Below are 24,898 nucleotides of genomic sequence, written 5' to 3' on the forward strand. Positions count from 1 at the left end.
TAAAATTAATATAATTTATATATATATATATTATTATATATATTATTTATATATATATATATTATATCTATATATATATAGCATATTATATAGATATATTTTGATATGCATAGCGCCAAAAAAAGCTGACAAAAAACGTTACATGCTTTTTTTTAAAAGGGAACAAGTTTATGTCTTCAATTCCGAAATGCTGGCTAAAAACTGGCTGAAAAAAAAATACGACATTTTTACAGGTTTTATATCTCTGTACAATATATTATATATTACTCTGTACAATATATTACAATATATTAACAATATAGAATGGACAAATATTGTTCGATTTTATTATTTATTTTCTAATTTTTTACGCATTTCTTCGATGGGCAAATGGCAATAGCCAAGAGGAAACGGTGTGCGGAGATAAATTTCATTAAAAAATTACTGTAACGCCGAGTAATCCTGTACGTTGTTGGAAATTTAATTAATTTGCAGTGATAATTGCAATTGAACTATCGCTGTTGTAGGGTTTAATTTAATTTATTTTGATATTATTTATAAAAGTTTTTATTCATCTTGGGAAGTCAATGAAATTCTGGATTTTTGCGGTGAATTTGAACTATAAGAATTGAACGATTCGATTAAATTGGCAATAACTTGAGAATTCCAGGAAGCAATCCCCGGAATTTCCACTCTCCCCAGTAATTTCCGTTGTCGTTCAAATCGGGAAATTAGTTTCATCGCGTATTCAAAGAAAGTGCGGGACTTTTCGAATAAAAATGGGGGTAAATTCCAAACAAATTGAGGGCTTGACTGTTAAAATTCAGAGAGTAATTTTTTTCAACTAGTCAATTGTCCGCGTAATTAATTTTTGTGTTTTAGTTAATTGTAAATAATTAATTTCGCTTTTCTGCGATGATTTTGCGAGTTCATTTTGCTCTACTTGAGGGAACAGAGAATTTTTACCGAATTTTGGAGAGGTAAATCGGTTTACTGATGAATGAATCAGGGGGTATCGATATAATATCGATAAACGATATTCATGAATAATCGTGGTGACAATGGCAGAAAGGAGAGGTTAGATATATGTTTGAGGGAAGAATCGAAGCGATATCCGCGTGCTGTGAATCCAATTCTATTGAGAGGAAATTGGGAAGGGTCGGATTATGCAACCGATATTTAGCAAAATCAGATATCGGGAAGTGGATCGTACAAAGAAAATTATCGAGGAAAATTCTACTGCAACGATACACTCTTTAATTTAATTGAATTCGCGGTCTAATTATCTTGAAGTATTTCAATAAATTTTATTACTAAAAAATCAAAAAATTGGAAAACCTGAAAATTCCCGTATTTTTATTTCCCATATTTACGTCTCATTAAAAATTACATGAAACCTCACGAATTTCTCTGAATTCCAAACACTTCAAGTTCCATGACAATTCTCCATGAAACCATTCTTAAAAACGGAAAAAATAAATCAAAGCTGAAGTTCCAGTAAAAAAAAATACAATTTCTTATTTAACTGGAAATTTAACCGTAGTCTATCCCTCGCCCCCCCCCCCCCCCCCCCCCCCCCCAAATAAATTTGCCCGATTTTCCTCTGATCTGGTATTTCGAAAAATACCAGAAATAGAATAAATTATGACTCGTTTATGTCATGTCCATGAGTGCATGACACGAACATCTGAAAGAATAAGTAAAATACGAGTGCCCATGGCGTCACGTGTTGTTATGGTTGGCAGTTATAAGACGATAATGTTTATCGTCGTCTCATGATCATGGGGGGGAGGGGGTGGGTTGAGGTAAAAAAAGCATTAACGAGAGTGACGCCAGGACTTGGAAGGGTATTGAAGGGAGTTGCCCTCCCAATAGTGCGAAAAAGAAAGATCATTTCTCCACTCACAACTCCACGACCTAAATTTATTCTCCCTCACCACCCCATTCACCCCATCCACCCTATCCACCCTATTCACCCTATCCACCCCATCCACCCCCCTTTTTCACCCTCCGGCTCATTCACTCCCTTGTCTCTGTGTAGTTAACCCAGAACTGAAATTCCCTGGCTTTCATTGTTTACGATGCGATGGAGATCTGATTGATTATCGCTTGAGATTATGGGAACATCACTGGGGCACGATAAATTGTCCTCCAAGGGGATCAGCCCAGATGTCACGATGAGAAATTGTCCACAAATGCGAGAATAGTTCCGTCAGAATTTGTGGAATTGGTGATTTTTTCTTGAGGTACATCGATTCTTGATTTTTTTTTATTCACTTGAATTAGAGTTGATTTATAATCAATCAATCAATTTCAAGGGTTGATTGTTGTTCGAATTATATTAAAATATTAGACCTCGCGGAAAACCGTGTATATGTTAATATAATTGTAAGTGATAATAATAATAATAATTATTATTATTACCATAATTTATTTTTCTCCATAATTTTTACCTCAAGTGATTTACCCACACAATTTAATCCATTAGGGTCAATATTGTGGGTCAAATCATGTTATTTGATATCGAGGGTCAAGTGAAAAAATCGCTAGCTGTCGGATTTGAACTTACGAACCGTGGGTTACTACTCTACGTTTTTACCCACATAGCTATTAAGTTCTATTATAGTTTAGTCCCAAAAAACCTTCAGATTCCATGAATATTGATATTGTTTTGGCAATTGAAATTCATAAATAAGACAAGACCAAGTCAATTATTTATTTACGAAAAAAAATCGCATTCACCGATCGATTGTCCTTGAAAATGATTCAACCGATCGTTCGATTCGTTCATTTATTCTCTCTCAAAAAGCAAATTGAAATGAATTTTTTTTTAATTAATCAATTACGTGATTTGATTATTATTCAGCGACAAAATTTTCTGCACTTTTTTACAGCCTTGAAAATTCAAATAAATAAATAAAATCGCGGAATTGCCGTTTGTAAAAAAATAATTGAATATCACAATTCGTTTGAGGATAAAAAATGGCATTAAGTGATGGATTGTCCTTGAAATTAGAGGTCAATTGTGCGTGAAAAATCATTTTTTTCTCCTTTATATCAGTTCATGTTGACTGATAAACCCCAAAGGACGGAACCGAAAGGAAATAGGAAGAAAGATTCAGTTGGGGTGGTATATGTACAGAAAGGGATGCTGTATAACTAGCTCAAGGGTGTGGTTGCTAAGTAACGTGACGTCACTACCGACGCCACCCATTAAGTACTTTATTGTGTGTAAAGTACGAAGTACGCGAACCGATCGGACCACTCGACGCAATAATTTCCATCATTTCCTTTCCATTTTCCCACAATAAGATAAAAAATGATCTAATTATATAAATTGCATTTTGAAAAATCAGTAATTAATAATCAATAATCAATGACAGGTCAATGAATATAATAATAAAATAACATTTGCTGTAAGAATAAGGAATGGGAATAAATGGAAATGGATTAATTGAACTGATAGTTAATTTAGCTGCAGGCATATCACATAACCGAAGCAAAATGAAGAATTCTATGAAAATATTTACCTTCTCCCCCTGGATTAATAGAACAACGTCAACTTCATCCTCGCATTGAACACACCGAAGAATATGATGAACTCTTGTGTATCGTTCGACGATAGTACTTGAGTATTCACTGAAAATCTCCAAGGAGTTTGCACAATGGCTCACCAACTTTATCGATCATGCTCAAGGGGGTAAGAAATAAAGTTTTACCTCGAAAAATTTTCATCACAATCAGGGGAATAATACAGATAAGGCTCTAGGAAACGATAATTTATTTTTTGTTATAAATATATTTTTATTTAATCGTACAATTTAAATTTTATGTGTTTTCAATATATGATTTTTTTTCGACGCCAGTTTTACGCCGATGTCTCGGAATTGAAGACATCTAGCGAATTTTTTGCGTGAACATTTTTTATAGAAAAAGGTGAGAGCTAGAAAAAAGGTGGTTATGAAAATATCATTATCTCCGTTCATTTTTGCGAAATTGATAAAAACACGCATCGAAAAATTTCACTTATGTTAATTCGCTACTTCACGTCAGAAATCTTTTAGAGATAATAACTGTTTAAATGCGGATTTATATAATCTAAAGAGTTATATAAATTTAAATTTCTCGTTTATCTTGAAAATCTAACAAAATAGAATTTTTTATGGTGAAAGCGTGAGTTTTTAATTGAAAACTCGCGAAATTATCCGTGAAATATGAAATTTCCCATTTTCCTACGGATGCACATAAAAATTCTCACTCAAACACCGCAGAAAATTGAAGAAATTGAAAATTCAGAGACGGTTCCAACTTTTAAGATCAGAACATTCAAAAAATTCGCTGATTCGTCAATAAAAAAATCCACAGAAATATCCCCTCACTTTTTTTGTGGAAAAAGTCAAGTTTTTTAAACTTTAAATTTCAAGTGTAATTGCGGAGATAAATATATGGCGTGATTGTTCCTTTGAAATCGTTGAAGAAAGCGCGAATTCATGAACTTTGATGAATAGGTCTCTCGAAAAACATGAAAGACCTGATAACGACGTGAATATCCGTGAATATGATCGGTAAAATATTGGAGTTCCGCCAAACTCATGCATTTTTCATCATAATCATTGATCCTATATTAGCGTTATACTCTTGGCTTATTGCGTCACATTTATGGATAACCATTCACGTCAATTTCAAAGAGTTTACTTCCATAAAATTATTAACTATTCCCTCGGCAATTCCATTAAATTTCAGTCGACCATGAGAGTTGATGGAAATTGACAGAATAATCTTGAGCTTTCAATTTCTCTAAATTTCTTCAATTCTATTTTATTAAATGTTTATTCATATTATTACTGAATTATCTCTCATAATTTCAATTTTTTGTATTAAAATTAAAATTTAGTGAATTCTTCATTTAAAAAATTGAGAATTTCCGATAAATTCTCAGAAAAATTCAAAATTTAATTCTTTTCTTGGAAATATTGAAGCCTTTCAAATTTTTCCTGTTATCAGATAAATCAATTGAATTGTAATTTTTATCAGAATCATTGAGGACTTTTTGGATTTTTTAAAAAGTCCTTCTCACGATTAAATAATAAAAATTGTTTGAATCAATTAAACACATGACATTTTATTTCCGTCGAAATTCCTGCATCTGGAGTTCATGACGTCATTGTTTCCACGGCAACCATCCACTGCAGCGGATGACAATGACGTCATCACAGTAGGTCAGTGCACCATTACGTCTCAATTATTTAAATATTCCACAAAAGCATAAAAAAATATTTAAATATTCCAAGCGAGACGTGCGCAATCACCCGAAATTCTCTGATTTTCATATTTATTCGTTCTTCCCTTTATTTATTCCTTCCAAAAACAAATATAAAGTTTATTTAAAAATTTATATTTTGAAAAATATTTTAATAGATGGAGAATAAAGCAGGGAAAATGCGAATAAATTAGAAATTGTAAGTGAAGGTAATGGAAAAATTGTTTAATTAGAGTTTTGGTCGGAATTTGAATGTGAAAAAGGCGTGTGTCCACACTGAGAAACTGAAAGTGGCAGACACTTATTATGTTTAAATAGGGTGTGGGTTCAAACGCCTCCTCTACTTCAATAAGAGGTTTAATTGATGTCAACCCCTTGCCCCCCCCCCCTCCCCCCACATATCGACTCAATGTCTATTCATTCCAAAGTACATTCATTCTACATACATCGTTTGTTTAACGTAGACTTCAGGGTCTGGCATTCCGGATCTATTCTTGGCATTATAATTGTTCATTTGGAAAAATAACTCCATTTTATTTTACCCTCGGTTTTATGAACTAATTCTCCGCGAATTATCGAGACTGGAGTTCTGTTCATTTGGGGGATTAACATTTTTTTCATTTGAGAATTGACGTCAACGCTGAGGACGAAAAATCATTTAAGGTTGTTGTCGCGTAGAATTTTTTTTCGACAGTTTTCGTTAACAATTTTGTGGTGAATAGTTTGGAAAATTAGCAACAAAATGAGCCTTTTCCGTTTGCAATTGACCGTTTTGAACTTGAGATATAAATTTTTGAAATTCGAGTGATTTAACAGGTGTTTAAATGGAGTTTTGCCGATTAGAATTTTTTAAAAATCAACGGCTCGACAGTTTCAGAAATAAAAAAAAACGTGGAATATACATCGTGGGAGGAAATACAGAAAAAAAAATCAAATCGATTGACCGTTTGGTTTACGGAATATAATTATCGAAAATTCATAAATTTATATAATTGAAAATAGTTAATATGGAAAATATATAGTTATGCTTTAGCTATCCATGCACAATGCAATCAATCAAGTGAGACTATATACCGCTAAAAGATTGTGTTCTGAACTGGCCCTTTTTACAGCGGATAAACTTTTTACAGAGACTGTCGCGCGACAACCACCTTAATTGTAATATGTAATAATAAATGTAATAGTAATAATGTTATAACATCAAAAGAATAGAAATCATTGAATTCTACTGGGATGAACGGAATACTGAAAATAAAGGATTTGTCAGAGTGTTTAAGGGTGTAATTTGAAATTTAATATTTTTGAGTCGCTGAAATGAGGAAATTTTCCAATTTTCTTCACTCTCCAAAGAGATGAGCGAGATAAAATAATTTTCCTCCTTAAATTATTCTCACCATTTTTTTTTCAACATCAAGAAACTTTTACATCTCTTTTCAAGAAATGTCCCAGAAATTTAATGCAAAAATATTCACGTTCATGCAATTTTCTCCGTTACATTTATTCCCTCGACGTTTTCGACTGTCACGCGGATGAAAATTTATAGTTAAATTACCTCTCGTAAATATTTACTCTGACATCGTAATTCCCTTTTCTCAATTCCACAAAACTATTATAATTTTTCTTACAAATTGAAATTTCAGTAGAAAAAATTGGAAGACTAGATTTTCAAAATTTTTTTTCCAAACTTCAAAGTTTACTTCGACGAGCCCCACGAAAGAATCGATGAAAAATATACAACAATCAATAAACAATCATCTATACTCCGCATTATTAATCATTACAAAATATAAATGAATAAATAAATAAATAAATAAATAAATATAATAACAAGATTCAAATAAAATACATATAATATATAAACAATTTCAGATTTCCATAACAAAAAAAATATAATTATGAAAATATATATTTTTCCGGATGAGAAAAACCTATAATTTTCATTAACGACAAGTAAGGCGAATTCTCATTCGGAAAATCCGATTGTGTTTGAGTCGACGGCCCTCGACGTGCAGGGAATGACAAAAAATACGTTATGGGCGGGGGGAGTGGGTGGTTGGGTGGAAAGTGGGTGGTTAAGAGGATGGGGTGGAGAAAGGGGATGCGCATTGACCCGATTTTGTCGGGTTGCTGCGCGTGACGACTAAACCATGACGTCAGTCCAAACCAATGACGTCACGTCTTCCAACTCGGATCGTTGAGCATTCGCCTGTGCTTTTTCCGTTGGGAAAACGTTAATGGAGGGTTTATATCTCGTTTGTACCAACAGCCCCTCGTCTACTCGTCTTTTTTCCACCCCTTTCCACCCCTTTCCTCCCCTTTCCACCCCTTTTTTCTGCTTTTCTCTCTTTTCTTTTCCTTCCTCCTCCCATCACATCGAAATTCACTGTTAATGAAAAATTGCGAAATTGCTTCGGATTTCATTCGTTGAAGGGGAAAATCTGGGGAAATTCTAAGGATTTCTTTTAGTATTCGATTTAATTCGATAATTATAACTCGGGTATATAATTTTAGCGGGGATATATTTAGATTTGATGAAAATATATCAATCTATATATATTATAAATATATAAATATATTAGATATTAATTTTTAGTGGTAGAGTAATTTTTCACGATTTTTTATTTTTCTTGACTTTTTCCGCGGGAAATTTTCATTTTAGTGAATGCATTTCACTGAATGATCAGGGAAATTTCAAGAAATTGAAAATATAGAAACGATTCCAATTTTGATCAATTCCATAACCATAAAAATGCCAATGAATTGCCGATCTTGATTGAAAAAAATTTAACTTTTAAATTTTCCATAAAATATCGAAGAGCTGACAATTCTAGGACATTTTCCCTGAATTTTCCCACAATTGTGAATTGCTAAAATCTGATAAGTGATAAAATAAGTTATAACAATATCAATCCAATGAGTGGTAAAACCTGGAGAATCCATAAAAATTAAAAACCCGTAGCTACCACACGATAAAATTAAATTTCGTAACTTCATGGAACCGTTATAAAATTTTCACGGTCATAAATGCAAGAACAGCAGTTTGAAATTAACGAAGCAATAACTGGTGCTGTAAATCATAAACATCACCACCGAAACCTTCAAATCCCACCATATATTCCAATGAATTCTAATCAATAAAATATTCCGCCGTAAATTCGCATTTATAAATACAAAATCTGATGAACATTCATCAATAATTGAAACTCCACCGGACAAGTGTCTGTACAACTAAAACTCAACTCGAGATATCCAACAACCAATTAAATTTCCCCGATCAATAGCTCCCCGAGGGGACATATTCATCCGATAAAATATAGATTGACGCAAAAAGTACAATAAATTTTGTTTTTCTGTTTTATCGCGGCCATTTACTTGAATAACGTCACCCAGATATTTTTCCAGTGGGACATAAACTGCAGGCAAGAGTGTCTCCAACGGATAATGTACATTCACCCCCTCCCCTCGTTCTCATAACAATCCTACCAGTGCAATTCGATCAATTACCAAAATATTCCATCAATTTCCAAATGGTCTACAAAAAAAAACCCATCACCCAAAGACTGTTATTATATTTATGTCTATAAATCTCTCCTAAAAATAACAGAACAATTCACAAAGTCAATTACATTTCAATTACCAATTTCAAAGGCTTTTTCCTCCCCTCTCCCTCCACAAATTCCATAAAGACTCATCAACTACTAATAATTATAATCAGTCATGATTCATCAATCGATTTGTGAATCATTTTTTTTTTCGAGTACTCGAGAACTTGATTTTGCAATTTTCATCATGAAGTTCCTTTGTCCTCTGGATAAACAAAAAAATTATTAAAAAAAAAGTATTCGCCCTGTATGAGACAACACCTCAAGCAATGTTATCCCCCCCCCCCTCCCCCCTTTCCACCTTCGCCCCTTGTTACCTCCCACCAAGTTGTAACTTTATCGTGGTGGTTAATGGAAAAAGTGGAGGGGGATAGAAAAAATTGCAAGTGAAAGAGGAGAGAAAAAAAGAGGAAAATTACCGTCATCCAGAGGTGGGTATTGGCGTACAATATGGGTAAGGTACCCGCATCAATAAATGTCACCGAGGAGGAACTTTTAACCCGCTCACTGTTCCGCACAAATGCTGAAACTGGGTTACGCCTTGCATTTTCCTTCATGTGGAATAATGATTTGTTTTTTTATTAAATAATTCAGGGTGATTCAATAATGAAGTGGAGAGGGAGTCAATAATTTCGATTTAAAGAAATAAAGATTGCAATCATTATTTTCCTGGGGAGAGGGGGTAAAATGGATTCCCTCAATAGGAACTCGTTCCTCAACTATTTTTACTGCTCAGATGACGAGACCCTTACCCTCTTACGCATCCACCTAAATTTATGCAACGCGTCGACGAAACGAAAATTTTGGGGGGAAGGTGGGGGTAGGTGGGGGTAGGTGGGGGAAGGTGGTAAATGCACTTTCGATTCTTTCTCCTCTCACGATTTTTTTTTCCAATGCTCCCGAATTGACTCGCCAAGATTATAAAAAACAATTAATTTTTGCTTTGTGCAAATGATTTTAATCGTATCAGTAATCAGATCTTTATAATTATTGAAGGATTCATCAGTTGAAATTAGTATACAAAATAAAAACTCCGTGTTAATGAATTAAAGATGAAATTCAAACACACATCAACGAATCGTCCCGCCCCTACTTTTCTATAAAAAATAAGGAAAAAACTTGGAAAATATAATAAAAGAGAGGATCCATTTTATCCTCCCCTCCCTCAAATAATTTATAATAACCTAGATAATTTTTACTTATATTTATTTGATATGACTTTTTCAGTATAATTTTCGATTTAATACTTGAATAAATCGGATTTATTAATTAATTATATGTATGTATGCAGAATATATATGAAATTGGAAATAAAAATAAAGTGAATGTATACAAAAATTATGTCAACATTTAAACGATTTTAAAATTAATTAATTCATTAATAAAGAATTAAAAATAGAGAAATAAATTTGATCAGCTGTAGTCCGCAAGTTAATGTTATTGATTGAATTTTTAATTAATAATTACTGAGAGTCGTAGAATGGATTAATAATTGAAATAAATTTATAAATAAATTGAATAATTCAAAATGAAATGTTTAATAAAAAAATAGCACTTGACATTTTTCGTTGCGAGACGTCACAGGAAATTTCCGGGGAATTCTTCCAGAGGAATTCCAGAGGAATTCAATCGACCGGACGGGAATTCATATTGTTCATGAAATTCATAAATAATAATTACTGACAGGTGTAAATAATGTTAAATTATAAAATGAAGACGGTTGAAAAATGAGTAATAATTTATTGGAATTTCAAAATATTTATTAGCAAAATTGGTGTTCCAGGATATCGATTACGAGGGTTTTCGCAAATTCTTGGACACATACCTGGAGGTTGCCACACCCGACGAGTTATCCCGACACCTATTCCTGTCGTTCCTCAAGAAGGGATCGAAGAATGTCGATGGCAAAGCATTCAAAGTAAGTACCCGATACGATCCAATAATTTTTTCTCCCTTATCCCTCCACCCGTTAACGACTGATTAACACCATGTCCACACCATCTTGGATCAAATGACCGACATGACCATCCAGTATAGGCATAACTTCACCTTCAATTTACCACAACCCATGACCAAGAAATCCAAATACATCCGTGGTCATATGAATTCAAAAGTAGATCGCACCGTGAATATATGAATCCGTAAGAATTCATATACGACGACAATAAATTTTTTACAAGTGAAAATTACCATCTATATGAACCCCAGTTGCTCCATTTTTTCCTCCAACGCGTCCGAAATTCCCAAGAACTCATTTCGTATCAGCGGTTTTGATAGAGACTTTCTTCTCATTTCCCTTCGCCGAAGGAAAAATTTTTGTATTTTTTAATTATCACACCTCGCCGCATCGCCAATTAATATTTCCATTATGGATTTTCTATTAACAATCGAGTGGGAAATTGTTTCAACGATTCAATGACAGGAGCCATTCGGTTGTCAACAGCAGTTTTCAGCGAATATCTTGGAATTGAAGGGAGATAGCGATATTTATGAGAATACCTTTTTTGTAGCCCTTGATTTTTTCTAGGCAAAATGTCTTGGCAAAAAAATCACTATGGCGCTTTGATTTCGAGATATCGGCTGATAACGGGTATCGGAAAAATTGACTACTCCGAAATTATTAGAGGCTGACATTAAGTAGTTGATTAATGAAAAAAAAATTGCGGGAGATTTCTTCTTACTTATTTTTCTGGCAAATTCTCGGGGGTGATGGTGAAATTGATATTTTCTTATGGGGAACTATTACTTCAGGAAATGGCGGCATTATCCTCGACAACAGCGTGTGCCGCCATAACTTCGCACACGACTTCAAATACTAATGTTAACAGCACTGGTTTAACAACAGCAACTAGCGAGAGTCATGGATCCTCATTGGCTGATAAAATTCATGGTCTCACCGAGAAAATTCAGGCACTTGGACATCACAGGGCCGACAGTGAGGCATCAGCTCGCACCCGAACAGGTATTGTCTCAGAATTTTCATTAAACTCCTAATTCCACTGGAATTCCAAAGAATTTCATAATTGCAAACTCGGAAAATTTTTAATAGTAATTCTCCAATACATTTGCCTGAAATTTTCATCATAATTCATCAATCATAGTTCCAAGAAAATCTTAAGGAATTTCGAAATTTAAATGATAGAATTGCATTAAATTTCGCGAAATTTCCAAAACGTTTGGATTGTTTCCGTTATCCGGGACAATTCATTACTCTCAACCAAAAAATTGAGTTCCACAATGGTAATTGTTGCTATAATGCAATAAATGTCATATAATTATTAGGATAATTATTTACAATTGCAGGAAGTGTTCACCCGATGCTGACAGTGGCTCACACTTCGTACAGCTGTCACGACGTTCTCGAAAAGAAAAGTACAGATAGCAGTCCAAGTCACAGCCAAGTCTCCAGAAATTCATCAAGAAAGTCCAATAATTCGCTCCTCGTGAACAATGGAAAACTAGAAGGTACTTGGACTTAAAAATCAAAATTCAATCCTAAAGATCCTATCCCGAAAATCTCCACATCTTCAAAAATTCTCATCTCAATTTTCGGAATTGAATCTCGTAAAATCTTCAATTAAGGTTGTTGTCGCGCGACAGTCTCTATAAAAAGTTTATTCGCTGTGAAACGGGCCAGTTTAGAACACAATCTTTTGACGGTATATAGTCTCACTTGATTGATTGCATTGTGCATGAATAGTTAAAGCATAACTATATATTTTCCATTTTAACTATTTTAAATTATATAAATTTATGAATTTTCGATAATTATATTGCGTAAACCAAACGGTCAATCGATTTGATTTTTTGTTCTGCATTTTCTCCCACGATGTGTATTCCACGTTTTTTTTTATTTCTCAAACTGTCGAGCCGTGGATTTAAAAAAAATTCTAATCGGTGAAACTCCATTTAAACACGTGTTAAATCACTCGAATTTCAAAAATTTATATCTCAAGTTCAAAACGGTCAACTGCAAATGGAAAGGGCTCATTTTGGAGCTATTTTTTCAACCTATTCACCATAAAGGTTTAAACGAAAACTGTCGAAATAAAATTCTGCGCGACAACAACCTTAATATTCAATCTCATCATCAATAAACTGGAATATCCCCCGTAATAACACTCCGTCCAATTTATTAAAAAATCTACGGAATAATGAATTTTTCATTCAATAGCCTAAATTTCATGCCTAAAACCTGAATTTTTTATTAAATATTGTACAAAAAATGCCGAAGAATTATTAACAGTGCACGGAGAGAAATATTTAGTAAAAATTATGGAACTTTCAGTTCACTTACCGATTACGGAGTTGACTCGAAAAATTTAAGTGACGGTATCGTTATTTTTCACCGATAATTCAGATAAAAATTACGGAACACCGCGAAAAAATTCCGTGAATTTAGATAAAAATTACGTGGCAGTTCCGTAAAATTTCCGACCACCACATTTCGCTCCAGAATTACGGAAAATACACGTAATTTTTATTGAATATTTCTCTCAGTGTGTAGACTACTCTCAAAGTTGCAAACTTCTCGAAGAATAAAAAAATAGAATTAGCAAGTGCTCCATTTCTTTATTTATCTGAGACGTAAAAGAATACGACACAATTCTCGAGAAAAATCATATTATGAAGTTGTCGACCACATCTTTTTATTTTGCCCGATACTATAAACTTTCTGCTGACACAAAAACGAGAGGAATAAAAAGGGCACCCCTCGTGGTGAAACTGGAGCCGTCAAATATTTTTTTTTCGTCAAAGTCTCAAAGGAGGAAGTCCTGCATTATATATCCCATAAAAGACCCTCCCAACGCACCCCCAATCGATCCCCAGAGAGACTTCAAACTGGATTACAATCATTGACATTTCGATTGAACAATTTTTATTGTTTACCAATAGTTGCGATAAAAATCAACCGAAAGAATAGCTGTAGGTATGGAAGAGCAAATTTGAGATTGATCGTGGACAAACAGAGAGTAAAAGCAATAATTTTCCATCACATAGGATCAATTCATCAGCATTAGACGTAATCGATCTCTTCTTCACGGGTGAAAAACCAATTGAACTTTAATCTGGAAAACGCATTTTCTTTTGGACTCGTTTTACCGATTCGGGTGATGAAAAATATACTCAGAGGATTTTCACGTTCATTGGAAAATTGACAGGTTTATCATTACATTTTGGGATACCGTGGGCTCGGGTAATCAGTCTGAATAATTAGTAACTCCTGCACAAAGCAAATGTTTTCTCCGTAAAACACCAATTGTCGCCATTTTTGAATTCGATAAATTTCGGAAATGTCCGATTCTCTGTTTGATTTACGCACATGATTAATCCCATCATCCCAGAATTATTTATAATTATTCTGTTTGCTTTAGGCTGCAAAGTAAATGAAGCCGAACATTTATTTAATTATTCAATCAATTTGTTGAGGCTTGAAGAAATTAATTAGTGGATTGGAGGACAGAGAGCTGCACTTATTCAATAATTACGAGATAAATTGTAATTTAATTATTTACATTACTGTCAGAAATTTATTGAAATTTAAGTGAATCGTCTGGATTTTCAGTTCTAGGAATTTGAATTCAATTTCAATTCAAAACTGTCACTGGATTTCTAATTTATTTTGAATCTTCGATAAACATCGGGTTTTTATGATATTGATAATTGATTTCTCAATCGAAATTTGAAAGATTCAATATCGAACACAATTAATTACTCGATAGGTTGAAAATTCAGGGACGTTATTACTTGAATTGTTTATTAAAAAAAATATCACGTCATCGTTTCTAAAAATTTCAATAATTTTTATTTTTATCATTTTTACTATTTTATCTACTTTTCTAAATAATTTTTTTAGCACGGAAATTGTTAATACGTTTGTTTAAAATAGTAGAAGAGATTGAAGCGAACAGGAAATAGAGAAAAGTCGCGGAATCAATCCGGATTCAATTCCGTCAAAACCACAGAGAATCCATTAATTAAAACTAAAATAAAAAAATAAAGTTTGTGTCTGCAAATCTGAGGCACTCTTCTAACATAATTAAATAAACAACAATCACGTAAATAGACACCATCACTTATAATTCCAAGAAATAATTTAAAAAATGGCCAATTATTCCGAGAAATCGCTCTGCGAATCTCTGCGTCATGATAATGATCATTGAATATTTGCCAAAAATCCCCACATGATCAATTCCTTGAAAAAACGAAAATCTGAAGACAATAATTTTCCTGGAAAACAATTTTCCGTATTTTCCCATAAGAATAAATCGTCAGGTCGTTGCGCTGTCAAAGTCGTCAACGTCGGCATGACCATCGTAATGACAATTTGTCCATGTAACACACACAACTGCAAAGTATTTTGGTAAATCCATCTGGCCAACGTTTACCATCTAAATTTGTAATATCAAAACTAGGAAGTGAAAATTCAAGCCCCAGGAAACGCATCTCCTTCGTGAATTTTAGCGCCGTCAGACGTTTTGTTTATCGTTCAACGGTAAATACCGTCTGTTCATTTTTTTCAATTCCTCCAGACGAAATCGTCTGGGTTATTTCCGGACGATTGATTCGAAATCGCTCGAATCATTCGCGGAATCACCGCTCCCTTTTCCGCTTATAGTGATTACTCGCGAATTTTTCATAGACTGTAAGACAATTACTCTAGTCATTAATTAGTATTTAAATAAGAATATTAAAATTAACTAAATACGAATGTACGTATTTAAAACAATATTATAATTGAAGTTGTTCATTAATTTTGTTAATTAATCCGTCAATTATTTAAAAATAAATCAGAACATTTCGAAAAATTTCACGATTTCGCTGTGTTCTTGATTATCTAAATGAAGTATGAGTTTTTCATAAATATCTCTGGATCTGAAAAAGATACCGAAAATTTCCCCAAGACCTTTTTTACAGCTCTTAATGACCCCAACAAAAAAGATAATAACTAAAATTGTGATATCACTCCACGATTCGGAGATATTCACAAAAAACTGATGAGTAAAAATGAATTCGAGGCATTTAGCAACTTCTCTACTGAATTAAAGAAATATCAATAGTCGCTCACGATGAATAACAAAATATTGGTGAATTTTCAAGGTAAATGGTTATTTAAAGGATTCGGGTGGAGTTTGTGGTTAATAAAAAATTCTAGTGTTCATTTAATATCAATTGCCACAAAAACTCAAATACTCAGACTACACCTTGGCAACAGCACGTGCTACGATCGGACATTTCTATAAATAAATAAATGCCCCGAGACCTCTCTCTTTCGCCCTTTTAAAAATTTGCCAGTGTGACGTCATGAGTCGGGATAAAACGGATTGCAAAGAGTGATGACTAGTGCGGGTAAATCTTTCGTTTCAGTTTTACGCTGATTGCACGCGAGGCAACAAGTGTTTCACTGAGTCTCACTAGATTATATTTTATTTCTGCAAAATATCTCCCCCAGTTTAGGCCTCAAAACTTCAATAATAGTCATTGGTTGGATTATTTTTTTACGGCAATTTTATGACACTCGGAGTTTGGAGAGAAAAAAATTCTCGTGTAGTGAGACACGAGATGGATCACATAAAAAATATTTCAGGATTGCGATTGAAGGAAGGTGCGGTAATTTTCACTGATTCAATTATACGAGTGACTTGACATTTTTTTTTCTCATCATGTGTTTCTCATCAATGATTCTTCCATTTTAATAATTCCTGTTGTTGAAGAGTTTGTTGAATAATTGAAGATTTTCCGAAGAAATTCTGTCTTGAATCAATAAAAATATTCATATTGCCTGTTGATTATTCCAGAAATGCGACACATTGTCAGGAAACAGAGTACCATCGACGTGCACTCTGTCAAAGTGAGTCTAAAAGATATTGTCTGCTACCTGTCACTCCTGGAAGCCGGTCGACCCGAAGACAAATTGGAATGTACGTTTGCTAAACTTGTACTTATTTATTCCCTCACGCATACCTTCAAATTTATCAACCCCATTACTACTTTTCAGTTATGTTTCGTCTCTACGACACAGACGGTAATGGCGTACTGGATACAAATGTGAGTCTACACTTTTTCCCAGCCCTAGCTATCAATGAAGATGAGAAATTCCTCTCATATTCCCTTTGATGTTATCATGCTTCACTGTTAATAAATTTTCACTGCAATAACCAGATTGTGGTCTTTAAATGTCAAACAGATTATAATTCCCCACGAAATTCATTTCGTTCCATAAAATTTCAGTAAATAATTCTCCAGAACATTTAAATATCTGTACAATTATAAATTAATAATAAGGAATAATAATTAATAATTAACATAATATTAATTATTTTTGTTTATATAAAAAAATTTTTACATTGTATTTATTAATTCAATCTTGATTTTCCTCTCTGAATTTTCAATTTGAAATATTTTTATTCAACTTGCAACAGACGGGAGGAGAAAATGACGTTTTGACTAGAGCATTTTCCTCTCTAGCTGCCCTTCAACTAAAAAAAAAATCCCTTTTCACGCTGGAAAAAACCCGAATCACGAATTTCCCCCACGTCAACTTCGTTATACCCTTGTTTCAGGAAATGGACTGTATTGTTAACCAAATGATGAACGTCGCCGAATATCTCGGTTGGGACGTATCAGAGTTAAAACCCGTAAGTAACTAACTCCATTATCTTCCAATTTATTCACTGCAAGTCTCGAGTTATACCAATGACTCATTATAATTACTGTCCCATAAAGCGACAATTTTACGGGTCTAAATTAAAGTTCCACTGCCTTCCTTTAAACCCACAAACCGGTAATTAATCCAATAAATTAGATAAATAAATGGAATTAACAATCTCTTCCATAGAATTCCTCTACCCTTATAATTTTATTGCCAATTCGTGAGAAGTAAATGTTCGACGAAGGACAGCTAATGAATTGAATAATTAAATAAATTGCCTTTAACTTCATAGAAAAATTTCTTCTTGCGTCCGAAATTTTGAAAAAACAAATGGAGAAATAATGACCCAATGTGAAACTCATCAGCCCCTCCTAATTAATGATTGCCAATTAAATTGACGAGCACAACTTGGACCCCCATGTCTTCCCAAGATGGTTAAAACCTAGGACAGGCCTCTACTAGTCAATAATCTTTTCAATATGAACAACTACGAATACCATTGAGTTGAATTCCTCGCGTCACAAATTTTAATTACTCAATTTCTGTTAATGGACTTTTTACAACCCATGTAGATACTCCAAGATATGATGATTGAAATTGATTACGATGCTGATGGGACAGTATCCCTGGAGGAATGGAAACGAGGTGGATTAACGACTATTCCACTTCTGGTGCTTCTCGGTCTCGATTCTCATGTGAAAGAGGATGGAAATCATTTATGGAGGCTGAAGCACTTCAGCAAACCGGCGTATTGCAATCTCTGTTTAAATATGCTCGTAGGACTTGGCAAGAAGGGTCTCTGCTGTGTTTGTGAGTTCACTTGAATAATCGCTTCTACATTGGATTGTCATTTCAATTTATACAACTCCAATTTTCCATTGCACTTTCACTCAACTCCAGATATTTTCCAATAGCCATTTGTCACTTTGACTTTTAACCGATGCTCAATCCCGATAATTATAATTTTCTCACATTTTTGTCATTTATTGTTATTGCACACTGAATTTTTCAAGTTAATATAATATTAATTAATATTTGAAACGATAATGTAAAGATTACAATTTTAATTTATACAGTTTGAATTTTGCGTTGGACTTTCTTTTATTGATAGCGATAATTCGAGAGTAATTGCAATTTTTGAGATGACAATTTGTGGAAATGGAGAAAATGTTTGAGAGACTGTCAGTAGGAATTTCCACATGTGTCTTTGGAAAATGAAAGTTATTTCCTTTTGTTGAAAACTAGTTTGCAAATATACTGTGCATGAGAGATGTGTCCAGCGAGCTCCAGCTTCATGCATAGCTACATACGTCAAAAGTAAGAAAACATCCCAAACAATGGTCCACCACTGGGTGGAGGGAAATTGTCACGGTAAATGTTCAAAATGCAGAAAGACCATCAAAAGCTACAACGGAATTACTGGACTCCACTGTCGCTGGTGCCAACTCACTGTGAGCATTTCCACAAATTCATTAAACAAATTGACAAAAAAATTCATGAGAAATGAAATTTATAAATACTAGAACAGAAATATCTAAAATCAACAAACAAGCAAAGCAAACATTGTCTACCTCCAACGAATCCCCTAGGTTGACCCTCTAATCGAGATTAAAGTACAGATAAATCCCACTCGCTCATTGTGATTTCTCTCGACAAATGTTTGCAGTTGCACAACAGATGTGTATCCCAAGTGAAGGCAGAGTGCAATCTCGGTGAGCATGGAGTACACATACTTCCACCCACAGCTATTTGTCCAGTTGTCCTGGACAGACAGAGATCGCTATCGAGAGACAGCAAAAGAGGCAGTAAACATGGTCAAGACACGTCTTCCATTGGTTCAGTGAGTAAAAGTCTTGAAATTATTAAAACACTAGCTAGTGCATTACCTCCACCATCATCTGGTGCATGCTAAGCACTGGATAATCACTGGACAACACTGAGAAGATTATAATTGTTGTAGGGTGCCTTTTTGAGTTCGAGTAACTCCTCGAATCAGCAGCCAGCCATGTCATTCCAGATAACGCCAGCGCCAGGAACAACTCCACTGCTGGTCTTCATTAATCCAAAATCAGGTGGAAGACAGGGCGAGAGGATGCTCAGAAAATTTCAATACATTCTGAATCCCCGACAAGTCTACAATTTAGCCATCGGTGGGCCGATGCAAGCACTCCAGATGTTCAAGGACGTACCAAACTTCAAGGTAATCTGTTGTGGAGGCGATGGAACTGTTGGATGGGTCCTGGAGACAATGGACCGAGTGCAATTCGAGTATCAACCAGCAATCGGTGTGATACCCCTGGGCACAGGTAACGACCTGGCCCGTTGTTTGAGGTGGGGTGGTGGTTACGAGGGTGAGGCAATCCACAAAATTCTGAAAAAAATTGAAAAATCTACTCCAGTAATGATGGACCGATGGCAGATCGACGTGACAGACCAAAAAGAGGAAAAAAAGCCAAATCACGATTCAATTCCCTACAATATCATAAACAACTACTTCTCGGTTGGTGTAGATGCTGCGATATGCGTTAAATTTCATCTCGAGCGTGAGAAAAATCCTGAAAAATTCAACAGTCGCATGAAGAACAAATTGTGGTACTTCGAGTACGCAACTACCGAGCAATTTGCCGCAAGCTGTAAAAATCTACATGAGGATCTTGAGATTATTTGCGATGGAACACCGTTGGAACTGGCGCATGGCCCGTCTCTCCAGGGTGTCGCACTCTTGAACATTCCATTCACCCATGGTGGATCGAATTTATGGGGTGAACATCATGCACGACATCGACTTGGAAAACGAAAGAAACGACCGGACAAGGAGTTGAGCACTAGTAGCTTCAATTCAGTGGATCTCACTGTTGCTATTCAGGATATTGGAGATAATCTCATTGAGGTGATTGGATTGGAGAATTGTCTGCACATGGGGCAAGTTAAAACGGGGCTGAGGGCATCGGGAAGACGATTGGCTCAGTGTAGCAGCGTAACCATTACAACTAACAAAAGATTTCCAATGCAAATTGATGGGGAGCCCTGGATGCAAGGACCATGCACGGTAATTATATTGATTCTCACACTGATTATAATAATCCGCGGAAAAATTAATTATCAAACTCCAACCGATAATGAATTTAACAGAAATGACAATAGTGCACTAATTGATCATTCAATGAGGATTGCCTTAGGGTTCAATAAATTTAGATAGAAAAAGAAATATTGGAAAGGATATTGATCGGTGAAGAAGGTGAAATAATTAATCTGTTGATGTATTGATTCCTCTCCAGATACGTATCACCCATAAAAATCAAGTGCCAATGCTAATGGCCCCGCCTCCGGACAAAAGTCGAGGATTCTTCCGATTTTTACGAAGATGAAAGACCAAAACACTCGAGAAAAAGATGAAATCGCCAGACCGCTGAAGATCAATGGCACACGGAAGTGAAAATAGTCTCGCATTACGGCTCTCCTTTACTAAAATTCCAAGATTTTTCATAGATCGGTCAATCAATTGATTAACAAAAAAAAAGAACAAAAATCCTGGATTGCCAGAAGAGATTATCGTCGTTTGAATACAGTATTTTATTTTCAGTCCAGACCAAAAATAATATATACAACTAGTCATTTTACAGCTTTACCCTTGCAATTGTACTTATCGATTATTTATTACTGTTTGCTATCGAAGAAGTATTTAGTTTTGTACATAATTTACAGTGTATTACGTATTTTTATTAATTATTCACACTCGAAAGTATTCGTCTTGTTATTTCTTCATGGACTATTTAATCAATATTTTACGCTGATATGGAGTGAATTTATATTACTACAAGCATATCCGTTAGCGTGTACGAGACAGCACGATTGATGTCATTATTTTATAGATTATTATCCATTTTTCAAACTCTTTGTCTTCCGTAAACATCATTTTTCGTGCCAATACGAAAGCTTAACAACCGTTTTTGGTTGAGCAATGTCTGTACTAGTTTTATTCGATGTAGCCTTTATGGATTTAAATAACAAAATTTTGTATAATAATAATTATCGCAAGGGGGAGAATCACGGAATATGAAGAATATTGAATTTCTGTACATCGAATTATTAAAATTACGATACGTCATTTTACGATATGAGCGATATCGATAATAAAAAATAATAACTAACAAACAATGATATCTCCTTCGGAAATCAATAGGTTTTATTTTGCCACTGAATTCAATATTCCTCTTTTTCTGGGGATATTCGATCCTTACGCTTCGACGCAAAGAAAAAATCAAGCTCTTCTAAACGGACAATTCATCTCTAGATCAGCAATCGAGAAAAATCGCTTTCTCCGATTTTACCCGGGACATTTTTTTATAATCTGTATCATAAATAAAACTCCAGGGAAATTGGTATAAAGAGAAAATAATTATCAGACAAAGACGTGTCAAATTTTCATAGTGAAAAAAAATGAGTTTATAATTATTCTGATTTTTGGAAAAAAATTGTTTTCACGATAACTTTATTAGGATGTTCCACGCCCATATATAGTCGAAATGCAGGTTTTTCAAATTTTTTTGAAAAATTATGGAGAGGGTAGATGTAAAAAAATCTAATGTTTTTGCTATTCGTAATTATTTAATGGCTCATGAAGTTTTGCAATGGTGCGATAATTTTCATGCATTTTTTCTAATTTTTTGTGATTCTTTTTAAAAATTTAGAAAAAACGCAGAAAAATGTTAGCACTACCTTGAAACTTGGTGAGTCATTAAATAATGACAAAACACAAAAACGTTATATTTTTTCACGTCAATAAATGTGGGTGTAGCACACCGTTAATATTACAAGAAATCAACTTTTTTTATTAGTAAGAAAAAGGTCGAATTTTCAAACAATTGAATTCAATCAAAACATTTTTTTTCTCGCTCAATGATTTATCGGGGTTTGATCTTATGATAGAAAATATAGAAAAAATTGCGGAGGAAATGGGAGACATGGATTTTTTACGATTACTGATTCGGCGTGAAATAGCCCAAAGAGAAACTGAGAATCAAAAAAGCATAGATAATTCTCCTAGCCACTATAATTAACACGAAGGATGGGACATTGATGAAGAGGAACACCAATAATGAAAGCGTGAAAAGTAACAAAAATTGTAATTACTCTCCGTCCGATTGATAACAAAATGGGAAACAAAACAAGACATACCACGGAAGCTAGATCACCCCTTACATAATATATCATCAAAGCAGTAAAAATGTCGAGATTAATCCTCCGAGTATCAGATGATATTGACGGATTTTTACGAGAGAGATAATAAAGGGAAAATATTTTTCGACAACTTCCCAGTATCACAGCGTAATGAAAGTGAATTTTCTTTTCAAGACTAAAAATCGGATTGAAAATTATAGTTTTAGTGATGATTATTTCGTAGGATTAGTTGTATTAGGAAAAAACAGTGTATTAATTGCTCTCTAGGAGAAAATTGCTTCATTTAGGCAGAGCTGGGCATTTCCATCATAGTCAAATAAAAATAATTCTTTAGTTCAAAAAAATTTATTAAAGTGCATTAAGAAAAAATTCAACTGAATAAATTGCACCGAAAATATCAATAAAAATTTATTTACTCTTTCTACACAAAATTCACTGATAACTGATGATTTGCGGAATTAAATCGATAGAAGAAAAAAACATAAACACAATTTTTTTAACAAATTTCTTATTAGCAAGTGAATTAGTTTTTTGTTGGGGAAAATTTTTCGCGTTTCGTGTAAAAAATAATAATCTTCCAGCTCTGCACTTAGGATTTAGCCAAGAACACCTGATTTTCCAGGCCCATATCCTTTCGAGGCACTTTATTTCTAATAACGAAAAATCAATTTATCACAGGGACCATTTCACTTATTGGCCAACGACAGTCGCTTGGAAATCGTGAAAGAATCGAGGAACGAAAAACCAATGAAACAAAAATAAAAAAAAACTATCTTCCATTCTCATTATTCAATGTAGTTACAACACTAATTTAGCTTTTTATAATAATCATATTGAAGAAATACCTCTCGAACTAAAACTCAATAGAAAATGAAAAAAAAAGAATCGAAAATAGCGCACTCCCATACAAATCCGATGCAACTATTATTTTTTATGCATTGATAGTAGTTGATCTATACGAGTGAATATATCTAGGTGATTCAATGAACTATTACGCTTATGAAGAAAGAAATGAATTGATTAAACTAAATAAAAAAAACAATAATTAATCCCCGAATTGTTGAATTTTGTCTTCGGTGATTTTAGTGGAAAGAATATGAAGAAAATTGTTATCGTGAGGATTAATATTTAGTTATTGAGATAGTACGAAGTGAATTGATCAAAGATGCAGTCCTATCTAGTGGATTGTTAATGTCGCATTAAGAGACTTCATATATAGATGATGAATTAAATCAAAACATTTGATTATTCTGTTTATTGTGATGTTTTGATTTATGTTTATTTATTATTGGAGTATTAGGGCAATGTCTCAGTGTGCTTTATCGATGATAGTGCTAATAACCCTGAGACCCAAAAAATCGCGCAGGTGAATCAAGAGGATAATGCCCTGGGATTGCACTGAGGAAAAATCATTTCTTCAAACAATTTTTTTCAAACTTGATTGAGAATATTATTTATTCCTCAGTGTGGCGAGCGAAAATGGGATATTCACTGATAAATTATCGCCACTAGTAGGACAAACTCGAGACTCCAGACATTTCAATAAAATATTCATAACTGAGAAATGAATTGATGAAATTACAACAATAAAGTCATTACAATAAACTGAGACGAGTGGAATTTGACATTTTCATCAATTATAGATTTATCATGAAGACTATCGATCCGGGGGAGAAAACCTCAAGAGACTTTTTTGTAGCTGATTAAATTTTCAACAATTAAGATCTTTTGACGATTTCTCCGGAAATCACTAGTTTCCACATAAATCAACAATAAACAAAGCTATAAAATTCTGCTTGTTGCGATAATGGAATAAATAACATTCCTTTTGAAGATAAATGAATTATTCTGTTGAAATAATGTCTGGCGTCCATTTTGCCCTCTTGGCCCCAACATCTCGAGTAGTAAAAAGTGTTTACCAATTTTTTCGAATGGATTTAGCTGGTATATTGAGAGATGCAGTGATAAATGCATAAAGTGTTGAACGTTGATTCCAAGACTAAATTGACATTTTCAATAACAATTGAATTTTGAATAAATAGCTCGATCTAAACTGCCACTATCTTTTTGGGTCTTATTGTACGTTTGAGCACTACTGCCATTTTCCAAGTAAACTTTAGAGTTTTAAAACTCAGAATCGTGAATTGACGCGGAGATAAATGCAGATTAAATATTTACTGAACCTGTATAGTGTACAATAATGAATCAAAATAAATATATGCA

General features: G+C 33.9%; 1 protein-coding gene across 1 annotated transcript in view; it reads left to right on the plus strand.

Moving 5' to 3' along the window:
- Dgk (diacyl glycerol kinase 1) overlaps positions 1-21,904 on the plus strand; it is a gene marked incomplete in the record, with an annotated part of 44,779 nt that extends 22,875 nt beyond the window's left edge. Inside the window, 11 exon segments of the mRNA XM_011309930.1 lie at positions 10,625-10,759; positions 11,593-11,803; positions 12,145-12,306; positions 16,641-16,763; positions 16,841-16,890; positions 17,406-17,480; positions 18,067-18,304; positions 18,740-18,945; positions 19,161-19,334; positions 19,455-20,543; positions 20,773-21,904. Of these exon segments, the coding sequence (XP_011308232.1) occupies positions 10,625-10,759; positions 11,593-11,803; positions 12,145-12,306; positions 16,641-16,763; positions 16,841-16,890; positions 17,406-17,480; positions 18,067-18,304; positions 18,740-18,945; positions 19,161-19,334; positions 19,455-20,543; positions 20,773-20,862 (2,553 nt within the window).
- Positions 21,905-24,898: the final 2,994 nt, after the last annotated feature.

The sequence above is a fragment of the Fopius arisanus genome, unplaced genomic scaffold, assembly GCF_000806365.1.
Source record: "Fopius arisanus strain USDA-PBARC FA_bdor unplaced genomic scaffold, ASM80636v1 scaffold00071, whole genome shotgun sequence".
Lineage (NCBI taxonomy): Eukaryota > Metazoa > Arthropoda > Insecta > Hymenoptera > Braconidae > Fopius > Fopius arisanus.